This window comes from Chiloscyllium plagiosum, unplaced genomic scaffold (assembly GCF_037043375.1).
Source record: "Chiloscyllium plagiosum isolate Xiang-an unplaced genomic scaffold, Cpla_swu_hap1 HiC_scaffold_14, whole genome shotgun sequence".
In the NCBI taxonomy this organism is placed as follows: domain Eukaryota; kingdom Metazoa; phylum Chordata; class Chondrichthyes; order Orectolobiformes; family Hemiscylliidae; genus Chiloscyllium; species Chiloscyllium plagiosum.
The window spans coordinates 29180286-29203966 of NW_028270152.1; the positions used below are offsets into that span (position 1 = coordinate 29180286).

General features: G+C 38.1%; 2 protein-coding genes across 3 annotated transcripts in view; both read left to right on the top strand.

Moving 5' to 3' along the window:
* The first annotated feature begins 839 nt into the window (after positions 1–839).
* hrh1 (histamine receptor H1) lies at positions 840–3347 on the top strand. Its single transcript, XM_043708633.2, has one exon. The coding sequence runs from the start codon at positions 869–871 to the stop codon at positions 2558–2560; it is 1692 nt and encodes a 563-aa protein (XP_043564568.2). The 5' UTR covers positions 840–868; the 3' UTR covers positions 2561–3347.
* Positions 3348–8551: 5204 nt separating this feature from the next.
* The window catches only part of atg7 (ATG7 autophagy related 7 homolog (S. cerevisiae)), a 141065-nt gene continuing 125935 nt past the window's right edge, over positions 8552–23681 (top strand). For both annotated transcript variants that reach the window (XM_087994249.1, XM_043707933.2), the window contains exons 1-7: positions 8552–8735; positions 8889–8943; positions 11677–11794; positions 12888–12965; positions 15946–16062; positions 20185–20331; positions 22623–22711. In XM_087994249.1, the coding sequence (XP_087850375.1) occupies positions 8576–8735; positions 8889–8943; positions 11677–11794; positions 12888–12965; positions 15946–16062; positions 20185–20331; positions 22623–22711 (764 nt within the window). In that variant the 5' untranslated portion in view covers positions 8552–8575. The remainder of the gene's footprint in view (positions 8736–8888; positions 8944–11676; positions 11795–12887; positions 12966–15945; positions 16063–20184; positions 20332–22622; positions 22712–23681) is intronic.

Consider the following 23681-nt stretch of genomic DNA (forward strand, 5'->3'; position numbering starts at 1 on the left):
GAGACAAGCACAAGTATTGAGTGAAATGAAAGTAGCTGGCGTAGATTTTGGTAGTGGTGCAGTGTGGGGGAAAAGTAGTGAGGTGTTCCCAGTGACGGAATAGGAGGCAAAACTGGCAGCAAAGATTGGTAATTTGGGGGAAATAGGGTGTTTATGGGAAGATGTGGAAATAAAGCAATGACAGTGGTAGACCATAAGCTTTCGAGGTAGGTGGAGCGGAGTTAGAATGAGCATGAGATAGCAAAGGGATTTACCTTTCCAGAGCACAGAATATCATTGATCTTCTTCTGGTACTGCTGGGTGTTTCTCCAGACTGTGGAAATGGCCCTGACCCACATGGCAACTTCATATAAGACTGGCAGGTTCTGGTGCCATGGCTTGCTGTGGCAGTTCTGAGGAAAGAGGACAGCCCTCCTCACCATCACCTTGCCTTCCAGGACCACCTTGTCTCTGTTTGTGTACCAGGGTGCTAATCTCTGTCATCTCAATCAGAGATGTGAAGAAAGTGAAGGGCAATTCATGACTTCTAGCTTTTGAAGTGGTATGCAGCTTTACTTTAAATATGGCACAGGCTCATCAATGCTAGAAGGTCCTGGTACCAGGGAGCATTTCTGCTGCTGTTGCATGCAACACAGCATGAGATTGGCGGCATGATTTATGCTTAAGGTGAGCACACAGAGAGAAACCCTCCAAGAGACAAGGTGACAAACTTTGGAAAATTCAATCCAGTGTAATCAGTTACATAATTCATAAGCTAAATGCTTTAATTTTGGTCATTGTTGAATATGCTAAGTATTGACTCACAGACCTTTGTTTTTCAGGCACATTCTTTAACATATCGATCAGGAGTCTCGGCTCAGACAAATATATGTACACAGGCGCTGGAACCCAGTCCTCCTTGTCCATGATGAATATTACTGCAAGCTCAATTATACATATCACAAACTATACAGTGTTTACAACAAACAATTACACAATAGAAGATTTTCACCACCAGCTTCCTGCCAAGAAAATTTTACTCGGCCTGGTCTTAGCCTTTTTATCTTTACTCACTGTCATTATGAATGTTTTGGTGTTATATGCAGTAAAAAGTGAGAGAAAATTGCATACTGTTGCAAACATGTACATAGTTAGTCTATCTGCCGCAGATCTCATCGTTGGCTTGGTAGTCATGCCCCTTAATATTGTGTACATATTAGAAAATGAATGGAAACTAGGAAGAGTGATTTGCCAGTTTTGGCTTTCTGTGGATTATATGGCTAGCACAGCTTCAATTTTTAGTCTTTTTATCCTATGTGTGGATCGGTACCGCTCAGTTCAACAACCCTTGCGATATCTGAAGGATCGAACCAAAACCAAAGCAGCAGCAATGATTGCAGGGGCCTGGCTTCTTTCACTGACTTGGATCATCCCCATCTTAGCATGGCACGTCTTTGCAAATGGAGGTATCAGGACTGTTACAAACAATACATGTGACACTGAATTTCGTTATGTTACCTGGTTCAAAATTCTTACTGCAGTTCTGAACTTTTATGGCCCATTTTTATTGATGTTGTGGTATTATTCAAAAATCTACATGGTTGTAAAAAAACACTGCCAGCAACAAGATCTTATAGGGGGTGATATCTTCTCAACCATAGAGAGAAAAAAGTTCAAAGAGAATATGAAACTATCCTGGCACGAACATGAAATATATCTGAACCAGCAAGGTGAAAACTCACAAGAACGCACAGATGCAGGAGTCAAAGATTCAAGCAAACTTTCACAGTGTAGGCTTAACTGTTCTGACTTAAAACAAATCAAAATGCTTGATACTGAAAATAACCAAGACATTGGTGACTTTTCAATTTCAGCATCGGCGCAACAAATTTCAACAAGATTTTACCATAAGTCACTGAGAGACAATAAATCACAAAATCAGAACATGGAACTGAACTACAGATCAAATTATACTGTGAACTCGAGGGAAAATTTAACCCTGGATAGTCCTGCTGCAACAGCTAAACTAAAGTGCTTTCCTGTATGTGGTCGGTCCAGACAAAAAAGCAGTAAGACTCAACAAACAAGTGTGATGACAAAAGAACATAAGAAGGTTGGAGATGATTCAGTTGATGAAAAAAATGAACTATCAGATATCTCTGATTCACAAACATTCAATACGATGCTGCTCCAGATTGCTTCCCTATCTTGTCCACATCCAGTATCAACGTCTTGGGATAATGAATCAGAAGAAACTATAAGAACTGATGGTACTAATCAATTGAAACTACCATGGCAAAAGTTTTTCTCACGGTCTGTGCAGTACATGCAACAAGTTCTCATTGTAAAAGAAAAAAAAGCTGTCAAACAGTTGGGTTTTATAATGACAGGGTTCATGGTATGCTGGATCCCCTACTTTGTGACCTTTACAGTCATGGCTTTCTGTGATAATTGTGTCAATCACAATATACATATGTTCACAATATGGTTGGGTTACATTAATTCAACACTTAACCCATTCATCTACCCTCTGTGTAACAAGAGCTTTAAGAGAACTTTCAAAACCATTCTTCATATTTAAACTTAATTTATAGTTTGTAGATCATTAGATGTAATCCAAACATTGCTTTGGAAGAAAACCTGCCATTTTTGTAACCATGAAAACCTACAACATTGAAAAATGTCAGTTCACTTTATAAACATCATATTGATGTAGAAATTCCAAAAATAAAGTAGTTTTATTGGTTAGAAATACATGAAAATAATGTAACCTTTTCAACAATTCATCAATGGAGGTGAAACAAGTACCTTTTAAAACTATACAGTGTGTGAAACATACTCAGGGTGCCATTTGGTTAACCTTCAAAATTAATTCATATTGTGACTGTAACCGTAAAATATAAATATTACTGACAGGGATTTTCAGTATCAATGTGAAGGATTGGTAAATATTCACTAAATAAAAATGTTTTCTCTATATCATAGAGTTGAAGAAGGTCTGTAAACCAATACAAGATGAATACAAAAATCATAGTTTCACCATTGTTAGAGAATTGTGTTCTGTGCACTCTATAGCATTTATAAAGTAGTCCATAAACATAGGTTACAAACCTGTTTGTAGTTAAGTTCTAAAAAGTGCTGAAAAATAAGTGCATTTTATTTTCTATATTTTAGTTGTCTTTAACTGAAATGGGGCTTTTATTAAGATCTTGCTACTTATTAAATGTATAGCTTTCAATTATTTTTTCTTTTTACCAATAATAAAGACCTTTCTTTGGAACTTAAAGTTTAGAAATTGGTTAAAAAAAATACTTTGTTTCAATGAACTTGATCCATTTTAATTGATCTCAAATCAATTCCTCCCTGCATTCCCTCAATTGATAATTCTCAAAAAAAAAATTTCAGTGTCACTCAAATCCATTGGGTAATCTGCCTTGTAATTGTTCTATATTTCTGTTGATTTCTCAAATTTCATGATCTGCATTAAATATTTAAATACTTACCACCAAGTCTTTGAACCTTTACTCAATGTGCATTTTGGTTCTGGATTGCTTTTCTCACAAGTATAACTAGGTTTAGCAACCTTTTCCCATAAATTAGACTTCTAAAGTTTGAGGTCTTATATTTCTGAGTGTTGTCAGCATATTCAGTATTCATTAAAATAATGGAAAACTACTGAGGAGATGTGCTTCTGACAGGCAAAGGTCCTCTCTGCATTGTCACTACAAAGTTAGTCCATTGATATTATCCTGGTTTTATATGTATTGTATGTTATTGAGAGCAGACTATCCTTGCTATGCTACTGTAAGCAGTGACCTTTCCAGTAACTTCCACAGTAATATGTACACCTCTTCTGATCAACCGCTTTTTCTCTGTTAATGTAATGTTGTACTTTACTAATCTCTTTTCCTATTAATTTCTCTGATGTGGAGGTGCCAGTGTTGGACTGGGTTGGATAAAAGTTTATAGTCCAATGGGTTAATTTTCAATTTGCATAAGATGTCCCTACATTAGGGTCATGTAAGTGACTCTTGGATAAGCACATGGATGATACTAAAATGAATGGTATGTAGATTTGTTTGATCTTAGAGTAGGATAAAAGGTCAGCACAACATCAAGGGCCAAAGGGATTGTACTGTGCTGAACTGTTCTATATCCTATATTTACATTTAATGTAATTTTAGAGTCAAAACTTATTCATCATGTAGCAGAAAGGATTAATAACCTTCCTTCAAAAACAATTGTCTTCATTTTACATTTGTTTCTTTAATAAACTTTCCAGACTTTCCACAAAGATTCTCTATAACTTCTGAGGAAACACACAGAGAAACGATGCATATAAGATTTGCAAGCATAGGATTAGGCGAGATGTCATAAGATTTTCTTTTTATACAGATAGTTGACAACACTTGGAATAAGCTCCCGTCTTAAGAGCTAAGTATGATTTGAAATCTGAAAGGAACTGGATGCATTCTTTGCTGTAACATACAGCAGTGCATACAAAAGTTAAGTAGGATTTTTCAATACGTACCTTATGATCAATGTGATGTCCTTCACTTTTGGACAATGGAGAACAATTTCTGAGATTATTTTTGTCTTTTTTGTAGATTCATTTTTTCACCTTATAACTAGAAATGAAGTGTTGTGCAGGCAGTCATGATGATTTGACATGATCTATTTTAGAATTTTCTCACAAATTAAGTTATAATCATACTTGACCATATAGAGATTAAGCATTGCTCAAAAAAGAGATATGGAAGATTTTCAACTTGCGTTTCATCAGGGTGGATTGTCTCTTTTTTTTCAGCAATAATTGAGATCTGTTAGTCATTATATGGGAAAGGTTTGGAATGAAAACAATATTCTATCGAACTATGGATTAGAGAACTCGACAACTACACTGCCTCAAGGATAACAGCTATGTTGCTTTTCTTTACTGCATATTTCACTCTTTTATCTCAATTCAATTTATGTTTCAACAGAACTTTCAAAACTTGGCAGATTTTTCAAACATTGTAGCCTGAATAATTCTGCCAAATTCACAGAAATAAATAGCAGAAAAAACGAGAGCTACTATTGTTTACATCTGAAGATTATTTTCGATTAATGACTTAGAACATTACAGCATGGCCAAATTGGCAAGAAAAGCAAGAAAATTAATTCCCTGTACTTGTCTTCACTTTATTCATACAGTGAGGTTTTAAACTTTCTCATAAATGTGTTATGGGCAGGGAAAGTATGAATAATCCACAGTTCAACCTTAGCCCCAACACCACACCCTAATGTATGATATTGTTATTCTAAGAGAGTCTTTGCATACATATTTGGAAATTAAGCCATTTATGTTAGTTAATTAATGCATTTATTATGTCATTTTGATATATTATGTCATATTAATAAGTCAAGCAGAATAATTGAATTGGTAAGCAGCTATTTGGCCAAGGAACTGGTGATGTGCCACAGGATAAATTAGCACCAATTGTTTAGAGGATGTTGTACTGGGACCAAACTAACCCACAATCTCTGCATCTAGTGACAGGACTGACTGGAATTGTGCCTATGTTAAACTACTGCCTTGAAATCAGTGCACTTCTCTTTTTGTGATGCAATCCAGTTTAGAATTGACAATATCATTATTTTGCCCCACTCCTAAATAAAGAAAAGCCTATTATCTAAAACCTTTCTTGTTGGACTGTTATTCATTAAGGGGAAAAAGGTGACAGTAACAATGTATCAATTTCATAATATTAAATGCAACTTGGTGTAAAATAGCTTTATGACCACTAAATTCAATCCTCTTACAAAGAACTGCAATATATTAAATAAGGCAATATGTAATATTCGAAGATATACTGGTAATATTTTAAAACTTTCTTATAGTCACATTAGAATGATCAAAAAATACACAGTTCTTGGAGTCTTTTTGAGAGCTCTATCAAATGTTCAGTACAATAACTTTTAATTAGCAATCTATTTTAAGCACCAAAACTGACAAGGTAAATGTTTTTATCTTGACAACATGATAATCTATCATACAAAACACAATACAAGTGTGACTTCTTGTCAAGAAAAAGTAGAAATAGGAGTTGCTAAGATATTATGTTTGAACACAGTTGACTTGTTATTGGGTAAAGGAGTGAAAGGTATAGCTTCACTTATAACTATAGAAAGTACAATGATGTTGAAGAGAGAGAACAGTTACAGAGAGGTTCCAAGTTTCTTTCCACTATGGCTTCAATTTAAGGTCTGCTTTTGCAATACTTTTTATGTATTATCAAATATTTATTTATCAAAACTCTTTATAACTAAAAATTATGTCAGTATTTATTGCCCATTCCTAATTGCACTTTAGAGTCAAGCATACTATTATATTTTGGAGTCACATGTAAGCCAGCCTAGGAAAAGATGACGGATTTCCTTTTCCGAAGGACATTAAGCAACAAGTTTTTTTTAATGACAGTCAATTTGGCTAATTTTTTTTTGTCCAAGGTTTTCTCCAGTTATTTGTACCAGATGGTGCAAGATTTGCATAAACTCTTTAATATAAGAACTCAATATGGGTCAAATAGTTCTGAATAACTCATTTGATGTTTATTCCAGCTCCTCATATATACACATATTACAGTCACAAGCTAAGATGGAGACCAGAACTTTTGTAGCATCAGGTCACATACTGCAGATGGCAGTGATATTGTGTGTGTCTCTTAAAGGTATAATAAAAACAGAAAACTGCAGATGTTGGAAAATCTCAAACAAGAAGAGTGCTAGAGAAACTCAGCAGGTCTGGCAGCATCTGAAGAGACAGAAATGGAGTTAACATTTAGAGTCTGATATGACTTCTTCAGAACTGTTTTTATTTCTCTTAAAAGTATACTATACACCAGCTGGGAGACATCACACAAGCCTCAAAACTCATGGGATTTTACTGTGCATTTCTGTCTCTTCAGATGCTGCCAGACCTGCTGAGTTTCTCCAGCACTCTTCTTGTTTGAGATTTTCCAACATCTGCAGTCTTCTGTTTTACTGTGCTTGTCTAATTCTGGTCTGTTCTGCATTCACAATTATAACTTCTTCACCATTGATAGACATACTTTCAGTGGCCTAGACTAAAGCTCTGAAATTCTGTCCTTCCAGCTCTCCACCTCTGTAACTTGTTTTCTTCTTAAGATGCTTTTCTCAAAGTCCTATTAACAAAATTTTTTTATTGTCTGACCTCGGGCCTCTTTCTGTGGCTCAGCAACAAGCTTTGTTTTATCACATACTCCTATAAAAAGCACCTTTTGTTGAGGTGCGGTTTGTAAATATGTATGACTCCCAGTGAGTTTAGGATGGCTGCCCTTCCACGTAATATGGAGGTGCCGGTGTTGGACTGGTGTGGACAAAGTTAAAAATCACACAACACCACCAAGTTATAGTCCAACAGGTTTGCTTTGGAAGTACAAACTTTCGGAGCACTGCTCCTTCATCAGCTAGCTAGTGGGGCAGGATCATAGAACACAGAATTTATAGTAAAAGATCAAACCTTAAGTTATCTTGGGAATGTGACTTGAAAGAAGACCTGGGATTTACATATTAACGAATTGAAACCTGCAACCCCATTCTAAGTAATTAGACTTAACAGCAATCTAGGTTTGTTCAATGTATTGCATCAGTTGTATGACACTTTGATCTTTTTCTATAAATTCTGTATCCTATGATCCTGCCCCACTAGCTACCTGATGAAGGAACAGCGCTCTGAAATCTTACACTTCCAAATAAACCTGTTGGACTAGATTCCCTACAGTGTAAAAAATGACCCTTCGGCTCAACAAGTCCATACCAACCCTCCAAAGAGTAACCCACCCAGACTCATTTCCCTCTGGCTAATGCATCTAACACTATGGGCAATTTAGCATTCACCTGACCTGCACATCTTTGGTCTGTGGTTGGAAACCAGAGCACCCAGAGGAAACCCACACAGACACATGGAGAATGTGCAAACTTCACACAGTCACCCAAGGCTTGAATTGAACCTGGGACCCTAGCACTGTGAGGCAGCAGTGCTAACCACTGAGCCATCCTAACAGGTCCATATAGACCCTCCAAAGAGTAACCCACGCAGACCCATTCCCCTACATTTACTCCTGACTAATGCACCTAACACTACGGGCAATTTAGCATAGCCAATTCACCTGACCTGATCTTTGGATCATGGGAGGAAACCAGAGCACCAGGACACCGACACAGGGAGACTCTGCAAACTTCACACAGTCACCCAATGTAGGAATTGAACCCGGGTCCCTGGTGCTGTGAGGCAGCAGTGCTGACCACTGAGCCACCATGCCACCTTCTTCCACATAATGTCAGTTGCTGCACTCAAGAGTCATTCAGAGTGCATAAAAAAAAGGGTTGTATGTTTTGCTGTAGTTACCCTGCACAGTCTCAGTGAAGAGGTGGAAGAGTCTGATCTGGATGTTCAACCCTTCAATTGGCCCCGCCCCCGGGGCGCGAGTAAGGGGGTGTGGCTATGACGATGATGCCATCAGGCTGTGCCGGACGGCGTGACGTACTAACCGCGCGCCCGGCGGCTGCTGGGTCAACGCGGAAGTGTTTAGCGATGGATAGCACCGGCCCCGGCTCCGGCCGCTCGGTGCTGCAGTTTGCTCCTTTCAGCAGCGCTTTGGACGCCGGTTTCTGGCATGAGCTCACTCAGAGGAAACTGAACGATTACAGACTGGACGAGAGCCCCCGGAACATCAGGGGCTATTACTATAACGGTACCAGCATCTGGGAGGGGAAAAAGCACTGTCCTGGGTTTAATTTGCAAAGGCCACCCCCTCTCCTCATCGTGCATTATTACTGGCTTTATACTAAAATAAAACTTATTTTAAAACATGCAGCAAAATAAAATGTATTTTTTTATTCGAAAGGTGACCCTGCTGGACTGCCAACTCGACTAACTTTGGAGTTCAGTGCATTTGATGTGTGAGTAATTGTGGGGTCATTCGATGGAGTGTTAAAGCACCTTGTTTCATCTTTGCTCACTGTGGTGCAGCTTAGTTGTTTTAAGTTGTGTATGAGTAGATGTGAGTTTAATTGTTTCTAAAGCTATTGCTATCTGAGAAACTGAATCACTACATTGAAAAACTTAATAAACATTAGCAATTACATCAATACTTGTTCTTCACCAACATGGGAATGCCCTTGATAGTGAAACCCTGAGCATTTTTTAAAAAGTTAAAAATCAGACAACACCAGGTTATAGTCCAACAGGTTTATTTGGAAGCACTAGCTTTCGAAGCTCTGCTCCTTCATCAGGTAGCTGTGCTTCCAAATACACCTGTTTGGCTATAACCTGGTGTTGTCTGATTTTTAACTTTGTCCACCCCAGTCCAACATCAGCTCCTCCACGTCATGAATTTTAAAGATGTTGTTGCAAATAAATTTATGCAGCAGCCTTTCCTCATTTGTAAGCATAACTTAGTTTGTACTACCACATCACTATAAATGTTGTATTCTCACTGACATTTGTTAATTGATGGGTAAATGTGAAAAGGAAATATATTGTCAAGTGTGTATCCACTGAATAAAATTAAAAACTTCATCTTTCCAGACAGATTATTGATGTTTTGAAATATCTTTTTTTTAATAAAAACTTTATTTAAAATAGGCAGATCTAAATTAGGATATATTTGTTAACTGCAGACATCCCTATACCGAGATTCCTATGCTAAAACTTTGCTGAAATTTTAGATTGAGAGCCCAGCTCTGCTCAGTCACAAGCCCTTTTTAAACTTTATTTAAACTAACCGTATTCATTATTTGTTAATCAAAGAGTTTCTGGCCACTTCATAACATTGAGTTTTGATTGCTTGAGGTTTAAGGATAGACTTTTTTGTTTCATTTTATATTTTAGGGAGTTCTGAACTGAAATACACAAATAACTGGAGTGATCAAGGTGTCAAAGGGATTGTGCATGTGATGGTTGAAACATTTTTATTGTGCACTGAAAGTCATGTGTTATCTGTGAAGTTTTCTATATTTATATTCAGTATAGGTTTAAATTAATGTTGAAAATGGACGCACTTTTCCATGTTGATTATACATCAGTAGCCCGATTATACTGCAGGGTGGCTTCTTGTGATGAAAGTAACATAGACAGCAGGTCTGCCATGTCAGTGACTGTCTACTCTTCCCATGAGAGTTAGCAATCCAAACTGGTTGGGATTTTATATGTTACTGTTACCACAACTCCCACTGCAATTAATAACTGCACATTTTGGAGTCTAGACTTGGATAGGATAACATGGTTGCCTGGCCATTAATTTTTATAATTGCTAGGATGAATGTCATTGTTGAAGATTGTGTGTATGAATTTGGAAGAAAAAAGTCTGCATATGCCGTTGCTCCTTGTTTATGTCATCCTGCAGTAGAAACACACGTGAAAGCAGCAAAATAGAAAGCAAATATTTCCACTAGAAATGGATTGAAAACATAAAATTGATATAAATCTATTTCCATACAATTAATATCATTGCAATTTAAATCAAAATTTTAAATTAAGATCTGATTAATAGGACTATGGTGGAAACTTCAGATGTCAAACTTTTGTTCCAGAAGCTTGCTGTTAGCTGAATTTAATGTTAAAATAGCAAACTTCAATATTTTGTGGTCTGTTGGTTGGATGCCTTTTGATGCTTTGAGGATTCAGCAGGGAAAGCATTATTTTCTGTGCCATGACTTGGTTCTAAATAAATCCTCGACCAATTGTTTGTTAGTTCAGGAACTTAATTTTCACTTGAAACCAGTCTTTTTTATTGTTCTCAGTTCAGTCGTTAATACGGTTCTGCTGATTGTGAGGGTTTTGTTCTGATTTTGAAACTGCTGCCATTTCAATGAAATACAAAGCAGGATGGAACTGTTTGTCTATTGTATCACCATGACTTTAGAATCAATTTGGACACTATGAAAGAACTGCAACTGAGATCCTAGCCACTTTATTTATGGCAGAAACCACAAACTTCTCTTTTTTTTTAAGCTGCTAGATATATTTTTAGATGCCCTCCAACAATTATTTGTGACCGTGCTGTTTGTGAGCCTTGACTACAAGTGCCATTAGGATATTTTAGTGAAGACAGACCTCACCTCTATGCCTAATGTGGGCCACTGATTTACTCCCCTCGGTGAGAAGGAATTGTTTCTCATCGCTGCCTTAAATGTGCAACCCATGATTCTGAGATTATTCCCTCTGGTCTGCGACTCTCCTCCAAGGGGAAACAGCCCCTCTGTATCTACCCTGTCAAGTCTGCATTGAACTTTGTGTATTTCATGAGTAAACACTGTCAAATTCAGTGCATTAGTTGAAATGTACTTCTGGCAATAATATCATTTTCTACATTAGAGTAGTGCTGGAAAAGCACAGCCGGTCAGGTAGCATCCGAGGAGCAGGAAAATCGACGTTTCGGGCAAAAGCCCATTTGTCAATTATCACTTGCAGGAAAACATTGTCTACCAGGAAACTCTTTCAAGCTCCATTTTATTGTCAGTCATTAATATAGTCAACATTGTTCAATGACCTAATGGGTCTCTTCGGTCTATAATTAAGGGACCTTCAGAAGTATAGTTGAATTCAGGCTAAATATCATGCATCTGGAGCAAGTAAAGTGCTATCAACGTTCTTCTTACTGGTGTAAGAAAATAATTTTGCATGTTCACTAGGAACGCTGTGACCCCACCTCGGTGTTGCCCTGCTTTCGGCACTCTGTATAATACCAACACCTTCCAGTCATTTAAATCCACTGATAAAAAGGCTTTGCTCGAGCAAGTGGGAAAGGAGGTGAGTTTCAAAAGAGAACATTCTTTCTTCATTGATGGTCAGGTGTTTGTGTTTTTAAGATGTATAAATGTAAGGGGTGTTGGTCAGATTTTTAGAAATTTAATTTATTTACTTCAATGTTCCTTGAGGAAAGTCATCCTTAGTCCCTTACTGCCATTTACCTTACATGGTTTGGATAAGCTGTCCTACAAAAACAAGAGGTGAGCATCTGCCCTGAATGACAAAAATGATGGTTGTGATTGTTTACCCATACTTAGAATGTAGAGAGAGCAGATGATGTCTTGTGTGATACCAGATTGTGAATTGATAGCCTCTTGTGAACTCAGATTTGCCAAATTTGCATTGATAATTAAATACTTAGGAACTATGTTAACTCAATTGCCCTTTTCACAAACTTTTGTTACTTTGTTTACGAGAGACCACAAATCAGTGCTGTAACTCCAACATGAATTTAATGTGATCAGAATTAATGTTTTTATTTTAAGTGATTCTCTTATGGCAGCAGTGTAAGCTACTACAGAGTAAAATGTCGTACCAAAGATGAACCAAGCTAGTTACTCAGAGAAAGTGAGGACTGCAGATGTTTTAGAATCAGAGTCAAAAAGTGTGGTGCTGGAAAAGCACAGCAGGTCAGGAAGCATCTGAGGAGCAGAGGAATCGACATTTTGGGTATAAGCCCTTCATCATGAGTTCCTGATGAAGAGCTTATGCCCGAAGCATCGACTTTCCTGCTCCTTGGATGCTGCCTGAACTGCTGTGCTTTTCCAGCACCATATCTGTTTCAGTGCTGTACATCTCTATGACTCTATGACTTTTTGACTCCTAGTTACTAGGCACAGTATATAAAAGAGCAGCGGGAGTGAAATTATGCTTCGCCCTTTCCTTCTCTATACATATATTTGAAACTGGACGCTGTGAAATATTTTCACCTATAATTTAAATCATGTAATCTTGAAATGGTCTATTTAGCTTATCAGCCATGTGTTTGTGTGCTGAGAATTCATCAAATTGAACTCCATTGTAGTACATCTTTGGTTGAGAACTATTCTCCAATCAATGTTTGTCCTGCTTCATGTCACATTATCTCTTGCAGATTTGGGATGCTATAAAATCTGGCAGAGCAATTGAAGATCCTTCTTTGTTGAATACGTTTCTTTTGTTGACTTTTGCAGTAAGTATCTTTTTATTTTAAAAGATCACAATATAATACATTGTCATTTCATAGAAGACTATGAAAATATGTTAGCGGAAACTATAAGCAAGTTTTAAATCTGTTTTCCGTTCTAAGACGTGATTAATTAATTCCTATTATTCATAATTCAGGATCAGTTTCCTTATACAATGTTACACATAACTGTTGTAATTTTGTAGAGATGCATTTATTCAGTTGCTTATCTTATCAGACCAACTCACACTTTTAAAAAAAAATTGATATGCAACTACATTTTTAGGACAATATCAAAGATCTCTTTAGCAATGTGTTATATGAGCAGTTCATTTATGTTTAGCAGTAAAAAGAATGTTTACATAGACACTGTCAGGCAGAAGTAGCATGCATTCCTTTCATGGTCCCAAGGAATCACAAAATGTTTCACAGCCAATTAATTGCTTTTGACCTGTAGTCACTGTTGTCAGCTGGACAAATACACCAGCTAGTGTCCCATAAACACCAATTAACCAATGTGTCTGATTTGAGTTTTGGATTGATAAAAGAATATTCACTGGAGTCCTAAAGAAATCCTGCTCTTCAAGTACTGGCTTGGGTGTTTCTTACATCCATGTGCACAGACAGATGATATGGTACTTCAAAGTGCACTTCTGAAAATTAAATACATACTTGGTATTGTGCTGAGATGATCTAAGTCAAGATTGTTTGCTCAAGTCTTAGGAGTTGGGTTTGAACCCATGACCTTGTATCTCAGGGGTGGGGTGCTAGAATTCAATTGGCATGTGAATGGCTGATGTGGGGCTTTTGCCCGGAACGTCGATTCTCCTGCTCCTCTGATGCTGTCTAACCTGCCGTGCTTTTCCAGCACCACACTCTTCACTCTAATCTCCAGCATCAGCAGTTCTCACTTTCACCTGGCATGTGAATGGTGCACATATATCTTGGTGGTGATATCTGATGTTTTTCAAATCATTGTATGTGATCTTCAATGTCAGCCTAAACCAGTAGACTAGATAGGTTCTTTGTTTATCTAAAGGGCAATCTCTCATATTTGCAATGCTGTCAGAGCATGGCACTGTAGTGTCAGCTGAAATTGTATTCTGATCTTGGAGTCGACTTGATTATCTCCCTCTAAATCAGAACTGAGACCTGTGATCAAAATTAAAGCAAGAACATCTCCTTAGCCTATCTACGTATCTATACAGTTACAATAATCAAACTTATTTTTTGTTGCACACATTGACCTTATTTCATCTCTGCAAATAGTTGGTTTTGAATGAGTTAAAATCTCACCTCTCTGTCAATAGCACCATTGTTTTTTGTCAAATTTTGAAATAGCTCAAATAATCATGAAGTACATAGTTAACTCTGCTGATTTGTTTAATTATCTAACTTTTAATAAACAGTTGGGAAAACTAACATTACAGATGATCAACTTCCATGAAAACAAGCTGTCAAATTGTCCAAAGCATATTTGAAACCAGAACTAAGCAACATTCTTTGTGATTTTTTTCACCAACCATGTTATTCATCAGCAATTAACGTTTCTTAACAGATGAGAGATATAGAATTTGTTGAACTATTTAAACTGAAATGTAAACAGGCCTTACTTCGTTTGAAGTTTTTTTCAGTTGGGTTCTTCCAGAAAGTCCACCTTTGCTCAGAAACTTAGGATTTAAGTTTTGCTTCTTTCCTGTACTTCGCTTTATTCAATTTGACATTTCCTATATTTATTTTTCAGACTTCTACAAATGCAGTACTCAGTTTGCTCTCAATCTCCTGAGCTTCGCCCTAGTCTGCTACTTTTGAATTCTCCCTCAAAAAGTTTTCTATTTTCAGAGCTCAGATTTGAAACGGAAGATAATTTAAGTATTTTAATCCCAGGACTATTATATTTGAATAGTTCTTGCCAACATTTTTGGAATTATTTTTATCTTGCATGTGGTTGAGATGGCAGTAGTTTCTGAATTATTTAAATTTAGATGGGAACGATATGTACTTGTAAAACAGATTAACAAGGGACAAAGATTTAACGATAGTCATTTAAGTAGATTGAGCATTTTATGATGCAGAGTAAATTGCCAGCTGTGAAGCTTCTACTTTGCCTCAATGGTTAATTACCTTGAAAAATTTATATTAAAATATGATAACTAAAACTTAATGTTTTCAGTTAGTCCTAAACAAATAGATGAATAATGACTTCTTTCAAAATAACAATTTAAACTAGGAAACCACACTCCTGTGGCGATATTGAAAGCTTTTGTAAATAAGAGAGTTCATAGTCAAAACATTCAACACTTTGGCTAAGCTTTTGACATGCTTGTAAAATTTTCCCTTTACCACCCTTCCCAATTTCCTGTCAGGCCATTAGTTGCAACTGAGAGGGTGCTATCTGCACTGACTTTAGCTTAATTATAAACAAGACCCACCTAGTCTCTAAGAGAAAATACCATTTGCTATCATATTCATCTCTGTTCATCCATTTCTGTCCTAGGAAAACATGACCACTGGTTATGCAATGGTAAACTTATGCTTTGGAAGCATAATTTTGTTTTCTTTTGAGGGGAATGAAAGTTATAGACATGAGTGTCTCAGCCATGTAAACTAGGAAGGTCTGAGGATCATCTGGAAGTGTGTGCAGTTAGCTGATCTCTGTCCATGTTATGACAGAAATTCATTCTGAAACTCAAAGTTGATTTTTAACACCCTCTGTTATGGAAGCAAGACAATTCTAATAATTTTTCTGGAAATGCATATATGAAAATGGTGAGGCAGGGTATTGCTCTTTTCACACGCATCACATAATTGATGAGTTCACCTCTTTCATTTTGCTTCCTCACACCATAAACAAAGTACCCGGCTCGGTTCATGTTGATTAGATGTTTGTGTGAGATTGAGAAATACTTTACATGTTTAAAATTGCTGTTAATTTTTAATACTGTTAATCGTGACGCACTTGTTTCATTGAAACTATCTTTTACAGGATTTAAAAAAGTATCATTTCTACTATTGGTTCGCATTTCCAGCATTGTGCTTCTCTGAGGGGATAACCATATCGCAGCAACCGGCCAGCTTGGCGGAAAAGTTCTCCACCTGTCAGGTATTTAAGAAGGGAAGCCACAATGTGAATCTTTTCCTTCTTCATCAAACACTTTTCAAATTTTAATAATGCTTCTGCCTCAAAGTCAGACACTGGCAACATATTTTGAGTTTGTCTTAATTCATTTTAATAAAATTCAGCCTTACCTGTCGGTACATTTCTCATTTTGAAAATATTACTCAAAAATCTTGAATAAAATTGATATAATTTTATTATTTAATGAAATGACTTCTTGCTTTCACTCTTTGAAATTGGTGAACCTGAGAGGTGAATGGTTTACGAAATCGCTTTGCTGTGCTATAAATGTGTGATGGATAAAAATAGCTAATTATATTGATAGGCTTTTACAGAAAGATTCTTATCAGTTTTCTTCTCTTCCCCACTCAGCTAATGCTTTTATACCATTGCTGGTGAATATTTTCACCTTGACAGCTGTATTTAGCCTCCTCCAGAGGTCCTTTAGCATTGCTGGTGCTAATCTTCAGCCATTTGATTCACTCCATGTGACATCAAGAAATGGTTGGATACTGCAAAGGCTATGGGCCCTGACAACTTTCCAGCAATAGTACTGAATACCTGTGCTTCAGAACTTGCCACTCCCCTAGCCAAGCTCTATCAGTAAAACTGCAATACTGATACTTACCTGACAGTGTAGAAAATTGCCAAGGTATGCCCTGTACAGAAAGCAGTACAAATCCAACCTGGCCAGTTAGCACTCCATCAATCTACTGTCGATCATCAGTAAAGTAATTGAAAGTGTTGTCAACAGTGCTATCAGCAGCACTTGACCAGCAACAACCTGCTCAGTGACACCCAATTTGGCTTCTGCCAAGGCCGCTCAGCTCCTGACCTCATTAAAATCTTGGTTCAAACACGGATGAAAGAGCTGAAATCCAGAAGTCAGGTGAGAGTTACTGCTTTTGACATCAGGGTTGCATTTGATTGTGTCTTCAAGAAGCCCTAGCAAAACAGAAATCACTGGGAAAGCTCTGTTAGTTGGATTCATCACTGGCAAATAAGATGATGATTCTGGTTGTTGGAGATCAATCATCTCAGCTCCAGAACATCACTATAGGTGTTCCTCAGAGTATTGTCCTAGGTCAAACAATCTTCAGCTGCTTTATCAATGACCTCCCGTCCATCAGAAGGTCAGAGTATTGCAGAATGACTCAAATGCTGAAGCAGTCCACATCCAAAGCCAGCAAGGTCTAGAAAGTATCCAGGCAAGAGCTGAAAAGTGATAAGTAACATGAGTCACAAATGACCATTTCCAACAAGAGAGAGTCTAATTATCACCCGTTGAAATTCAGTGGCATTACTACTACTAAATCCCACATGATCAGCATCCTGGAGGTTACCATTGACCAGAAATTCTAGCTCTAAAGTTACTTTAGCTACAAGACCAGCTCAAAGGCTAGGACTCCTGAAAGCCTATGCAATCATCTGTTAGGCACAAGTCAGGAGCTTGATGGAATACCCCCCACTTGTCTCGATCTGTGCAGCTCCAAGAACATTGAAGGAACTTGACACCATCCAGAACAAAGCAACCTGTTTGATTGGCACCATATCTGCAAGCATCCAATTCCTACATCACCAATGGCTTCCTAAGAGCAGTGTGTACCACTTAAAGGATACTCATTAGACAGTGCGTTCCAAACCCATAACTGCTGTCATCTAGAAGGATAACGGCAGCAGGTACATGGGAATGCTATCATTTGAAGGTTCCCCTCCAAGACTCACCATCCTGACTTGGGAACATATCACCGTTTCTTCACTATTGCTGGGTCAAATCCTGCAATTCCCTCCCTAATGACATTGTGGGTCAACCTAAGCACATGGACTGCAGTGATTCAAGAAGGCAGCTCGTCACCATCATATCAAGGATAACCAGGGATGAGCAATAAGTGTTGTCCAGCTGGCGGGATCTACATCCTATGAGTGAATTTTTAAAAATGTGTATTTCTGAATGTGATGTAATGACTTAACAGCACCTGCTGGCAAGTAGGTAAAGGTGAAGAAATAGGGAAAGATGTAGAGACAGGAGGAACTCAAGTAGAGGAGACAGAAAATAGAAGTGGTAGGTATTTAGTAGGTAAACACCGAACTAAGGGAAAACAAGGGCATAGAGAAAGGAGCTGGTGGAGAGTGGGGAGACTGCAGGTAGGGAAGCTAAGGGACTGAGATTGTGGGTGGTGAAAGTGAAGCTTAGGGATCGGGGGAAGGGGGATCATGAGAGGGCAGGCAAGTGGGAAGGAATGAGGAAGGTGATGAACCAGGTGGAGATTAATGCAGAAATTGGGGAAGGGAAGGGAGTGACTGTGCATGAAGGGGATGGCTCCAAGAGGGGTGCAGAGGCTGGACGATCTACTGGTAGGTGGATGGAACCTTGGCAGGATTGATGGGTTAGAGGAAAAAGGTCAGGGGTTCAATACTTTACTCTCTCAGCATCTGAAGCTTGCAGCTTTTGTGAGGTAATTGAATAGTGCTCAAATTGGGAACTTTGTCCTGTCTCATATCTCCAGGTCTGACATCTAGATTTTAAAAAGCTCAGCTGGCATGGATTTGAAATTGAACACAGTCCTGTACGGTTTGTGTTGTTTGGTTAATTATTGGATGTACGCGTGAACTATCAAGTGAGCAAGACCCCTGCTGTCTATCCTCCCATTTGTGGACTTATGCTTTGAAGTGGGTTTTTACTACTAGTGGGAGAAAGTGAAGACTGCAGATGCTGGAGTACCAGAGTAGAAAAATGTGGTACTGGAAAAACACAGCAGGCCAAGCAGCATCCGATGAGCAGGAGAATCGACATTTCGGGCATAATCCCCCCTTCTTCCTGAAGAAGGGCTTATGCCCAAAACGTCAATTCTCCTGCTCCTCGGATGCTGCCTGGCCTGCTGTGTTTTTCCAGAAAGACATTTTACTACTAGTGCTAATGTAATGGCTTAAAATTGGGCTTGAATCTTCAGTTGCTCCCTGAGGTAAAAATTCAGTTTGAGTTTTTATTCGTGTGATGGGTGTCACAGGCAAGGTCAGCATTTGTTGTCCTTCCTTATCCTCAAGGAGTTGCTAGCGAGCAATCTTCTCAAATTGTTTTAGCCCATCTGAGGATTAGTACCCCCACATTTTAATCCAGCATTAATGAAGAAATGGTGATGTATTTCCACATTACAGTGCGTGCTTTGCAGGAGAGTTTAAATATTGTAATGCATCCGCTTTGTTCTTCTCAGTGGCAGGTATTTGCTGCAGTACATCTTGTAGATCTCCACTCTTCTATTGCACTGGTGGTAGAGAGAGTGAATGGTTGAAGTGGTCAGTGGAGTGACAATTGCTTTTTTCTGGATGGTGTTGAGTTCCTTGTGTTTTGTTGGAACTGCACTCATTCAGCCACAGAGGACAGCATTCTGTGACACCCTAATTCCTGACTCATGCATTGTAGGTCCTCAGCGGGCTTTGTAGGTCAGGAGATAAATTATTCCTGGTAGAAATTCTCAACCTTTGACCTGTTGTTGTAGCCATAATAACTACATGGCTAGGCCAGTTTTATTTCTGGTCATTGATGATGTCCCGGGTTTTGATAATGTGGGATTCAATTATGGTAATGTTGTTGAATTTCATGGAGAGGGGATTAGATTATCTCTTATTGGACATGGTCATTGCCTCATATCTGTCTTGTCCGAATTGAAACTGCATGTGTACCTGAAGAGAGGAAATTTGCGGAGCTACAGGAAAAGGGCAGAAATTGAGATCAGCTGAGTTGCTCAGATTTGGCACAGACCTGACTTGGTGACTGGCTTCCTCCTGTGCTGTAATCGTTCTCTAATTCTGTGAGCTGTTTTCCATTTACCAGCTGAAGCCTGACACTAACCAGTTTCCACTGTACGAAAGCATAGAAATACATTTAACTGTAAATGTAACTGAACGTTGTGTAGTATTTATCGAGCATCCCATTTTCAGCTGTTTGAAAGGAAGGAAGGCCATTGATGAAGCAGCTGATGACAGTACTCCATTACCCTGGCCAGAGGGGCTCCTGTGGTGCTGTCTTGCAAATTCTATCAATGTAAAGTCTGAAGTAAAACTGCATGTATTGGTTTGCTGATTTCTTTTATGCTGTTATCTGAACAGATCCAGGCATTGCAAGATGCTTATGATGAACTTTGTCAAAAGGAGGAAGTTACGGCAGTTCCCTATTTTCTGGTCAAGTACAAGGAAGATTCTGTTTCGTTGGCCTCTTTGAGAAACTGGAATGAATTTTTCAAAGGTCAGACCAAGGTACAAATTTACATCCAAGGATTAGATGTATAGTGGAGAAATGATTGGGTGACTGAAGATGGTTTTGAGTTTTCTGAGCAGCTTGTTCATACTGGGTGTGACTCTGTGTAACTTTGTAAATGGCATTCAACCTTTTCTTGCTGAAATCATTCATCTGTCAAGTAGATACCCTCTGCAGTGATGCAATCACTTGATCTGACATAGAGGTGCCTGTCTGAGCAAGTTCAACTTGTTCTACTGTAAATAACACTGCATACATGTAGCAATGATTTGGAGATGCCAGTGTTGGACTAGGGTGTACAAAGTTAAAAATCACACAACACCAGGTTATATTCCAACAGTGTGGGTGTCAGTGTGCGTGTATGTGTGTGTATGTGTGTATACAGACACCCACACACACCCTTACAGATAGAGACACACTCTCACATGTACCCCCTCACAGACTTAAGACACTCTGCACTCACTACACATACACACACTTTCTCACACTCCCAACCCCCAACCCAGACAGACACACACACACACAGACCAACAAAGACCCACATGCACACATATATTTTAGATTCGATTAGATTACTTACAGTCTGGAAACAAGCCCTTCGGCCCAACAAGTCCACACCGACCCGCCGAAGCGCACCCACCCATACCCATTCCCCTACATTTACCTCTACATCTAACACTACGGGCAATTTAGCGTGGCCAATTCACGTAACATGCACATTTTTGGACTGTGGGAGGAAACTGGAGCACCCGGAGGAAACCCACGCAGACACGGGGAGAATGTGCAAACTCCACACAGTCAGTCGCCTGAGTCGGGAATTGAACCTGGGTTTCTGGCGCTGTGAGGCAGCAGTGCTAACCATTGTGCCACCCTGCTGTGGGGTGAATTTGTATTTGCAGGGTTGCATTGTACTTTGCTCAAAAACTGCATGCATTCATGTAGAACTCTGAGCTCAAAAACTGCATTAATTTATGTTAAACCCCGTTATCTCACTTTTTAGATTAGAATCAATCTAAACATCATGGCATAGACAGAGAACACAGGGGCCAACACCTTCAACATATTGTCTAGCTATCACCATTGTTAACAGCTAACCTGAGAATGCAACTTTTTCATAAAAAAGGTTTTGTGATTTACACATGAAAGAAGTGAGACTATCACTGTATTCTAACAGATGAAAGGCTTAACAGACAATCAATTTTTCAATGTATAATTTCAGTTACATCACACTGTAAATTTTTGCTATAAATTCTGTGTGTTAGGATTGAGCCCTCCACTACCTCCTGATGAAGGAGTGTCGCTCCGAAAGCTAGTGTGCTTCCAATTAAACCTGTTGGACGATAACCTGGTGTTGTGTGATTTTTAACTTTGTACATGTAGCAATATATCATTGAATAGTCATTCCTTAAATTGTGCAGTTCAGGAAGTTCTTGTACTTATTGTTCCATTCAAATTCTCAGCCAGTACTCAACACTTTGCAAAGGAAAGTGACCACCACCATCTTGCTCCTCCAAACAAAGTTCACTGATTGTACATTGGCAAATATGAAAATCACCCTCTATTTGTATAACATATGCATGTGCTAAACTATTTAACTTTTTACCAAAGATTTCAAATTTGCAAGTGTTTAAAGTGAGCACAATCAGCTTTAAAAAAACCTGAATTCTGGGTAGGCTTGTGGGCTGCCAAGAGTACATTACTTAGCAATTTTAAAAAATAATTTGAATTTAGTAAAATATCCAATTATCTTATAAATGTAATAGCAACATGTATTTTTTTTAAATTCTGAAAATTGTGAAAGGCCACGCACTCTTACACGGTTGTTATTTTCAGTTAACTTGTCACTAATCTTGACAGCTTACGTTCCAAAAGGGGATAATGATGGGTCTTTCTCGTTATGTTTGAATGTTGAATGTTAGCCGCAGTTCAGTGACAGCACTTTGGTCTCTAGGTATGAATGCTGTGGCTTCAAGTCCCATCATCGAGACTTAAACATAAAATATAGCTGCCGCTTTAGTGAAATTTTAGAGGGAGACTTGCACTGTCGGACAGTGCTATTTTTCAGCTGCGACAATAAGCTAGTTTCACCTGTATTTACAGGTTAATGTAAAAGATGCTATGGCATTATTATGAAGACTAATAAAGAAGATTTCCTCAGTATCCATGGGAACATTTTGAATTCTAAAGTACCAACTTGTAACAAACTACTTTAAACTGTTACTGTTATCATTTTCATTTCTTATGAATGCTTTGGCAGCTACTTCCTGTTAAATGTTGTTTTTTTCTGTAGGTTACAATTGGTGTCTATGATCCTTGTACATTAACCCAGTATCCAGGATGGCCTTTGCGAAACTTCCTGATGCTTGTAGCCTACAACTGGTACAGTAATTATTTTATCATTTATATTGTCCTTTTCTAATGTGTGTTTTGGAAAGGATTTTTTTCAGGAAAAGGGTTGTTAATTAAAGGAAAACAAACCTACATTTAGAAGGTAATATACAAAATAAAAGGCAACTGTTAATTTGATGTGAAATGGATAATATTGTAAAGCTAATTCATGTGGCTCAGCTGGTATGAATTGTTCTGTAGCAGTTGTCAAATTTTACTCATTATGTCTGTGAAAAATACATCATTTAGTTTATTTTGTGACCATCAGTGAGTAGTACTCCCTGCCATCTTTCCCCTCCCCACCCTGCATTGCTTCCTTATATTGTGTCCATTGCTAATCTAGCTCTCTGGAGAGAGAATAACCGCATTATTGTTTCACCAGTATGACGACTCTTCAGAACTGGGATTCAGAACAGAGTTTTGAAGAAGAGTCTTACTGGGTTTGAAATGTTAACTCTGTTTCTCTCTCATCAGATACTTCCAGACCTGCTGAATTTCTCCAACATTTTCTGTTTGGTTCAGAATCTAGCATTTAATTTTACTTGTATTTGCTAATTTGCTGCTGCCGCCTCAAATCTAGAGAGAGAGCTTTGCTTGCTGCCTCATTACTTTTAACAGTCGTAAGGGTTTTATTAGAAGTGTTGATAATAAAAAAAATGCCAAATTGCTGTTTGAAAATAACTTGCTTCCCTCATAATAAAGAACTATTATTTCTTTTTTATGATTATAGATGCAAGATGCTTTTCTGATGTTACTGATGCACTAATATAAAACATCTTGCATTTTTTAAAAATTCTGATAATTGTGACAACCCTGTACACTCTCACGGTCGTTACTTTCTGTTAACTTGTCATTAATCTTGACGCCTTAAGTTCCAAAAGATGTTAACGTTGGGCCTTTCTCATTATTTTCGAATGTTGAGTGTTAGCCGCAGCTCAGTGACAGCACTTTGGTGTCTATG

Excerpts from the sequence above, each read along its gene's own strand:
- hrh1 (XM_043708633.2), top strand. The coding sequence starts at position 869 with ATGTACACAGGCGCTGGAACCCAGTCCTCCTTGTCCATGATGAATATT.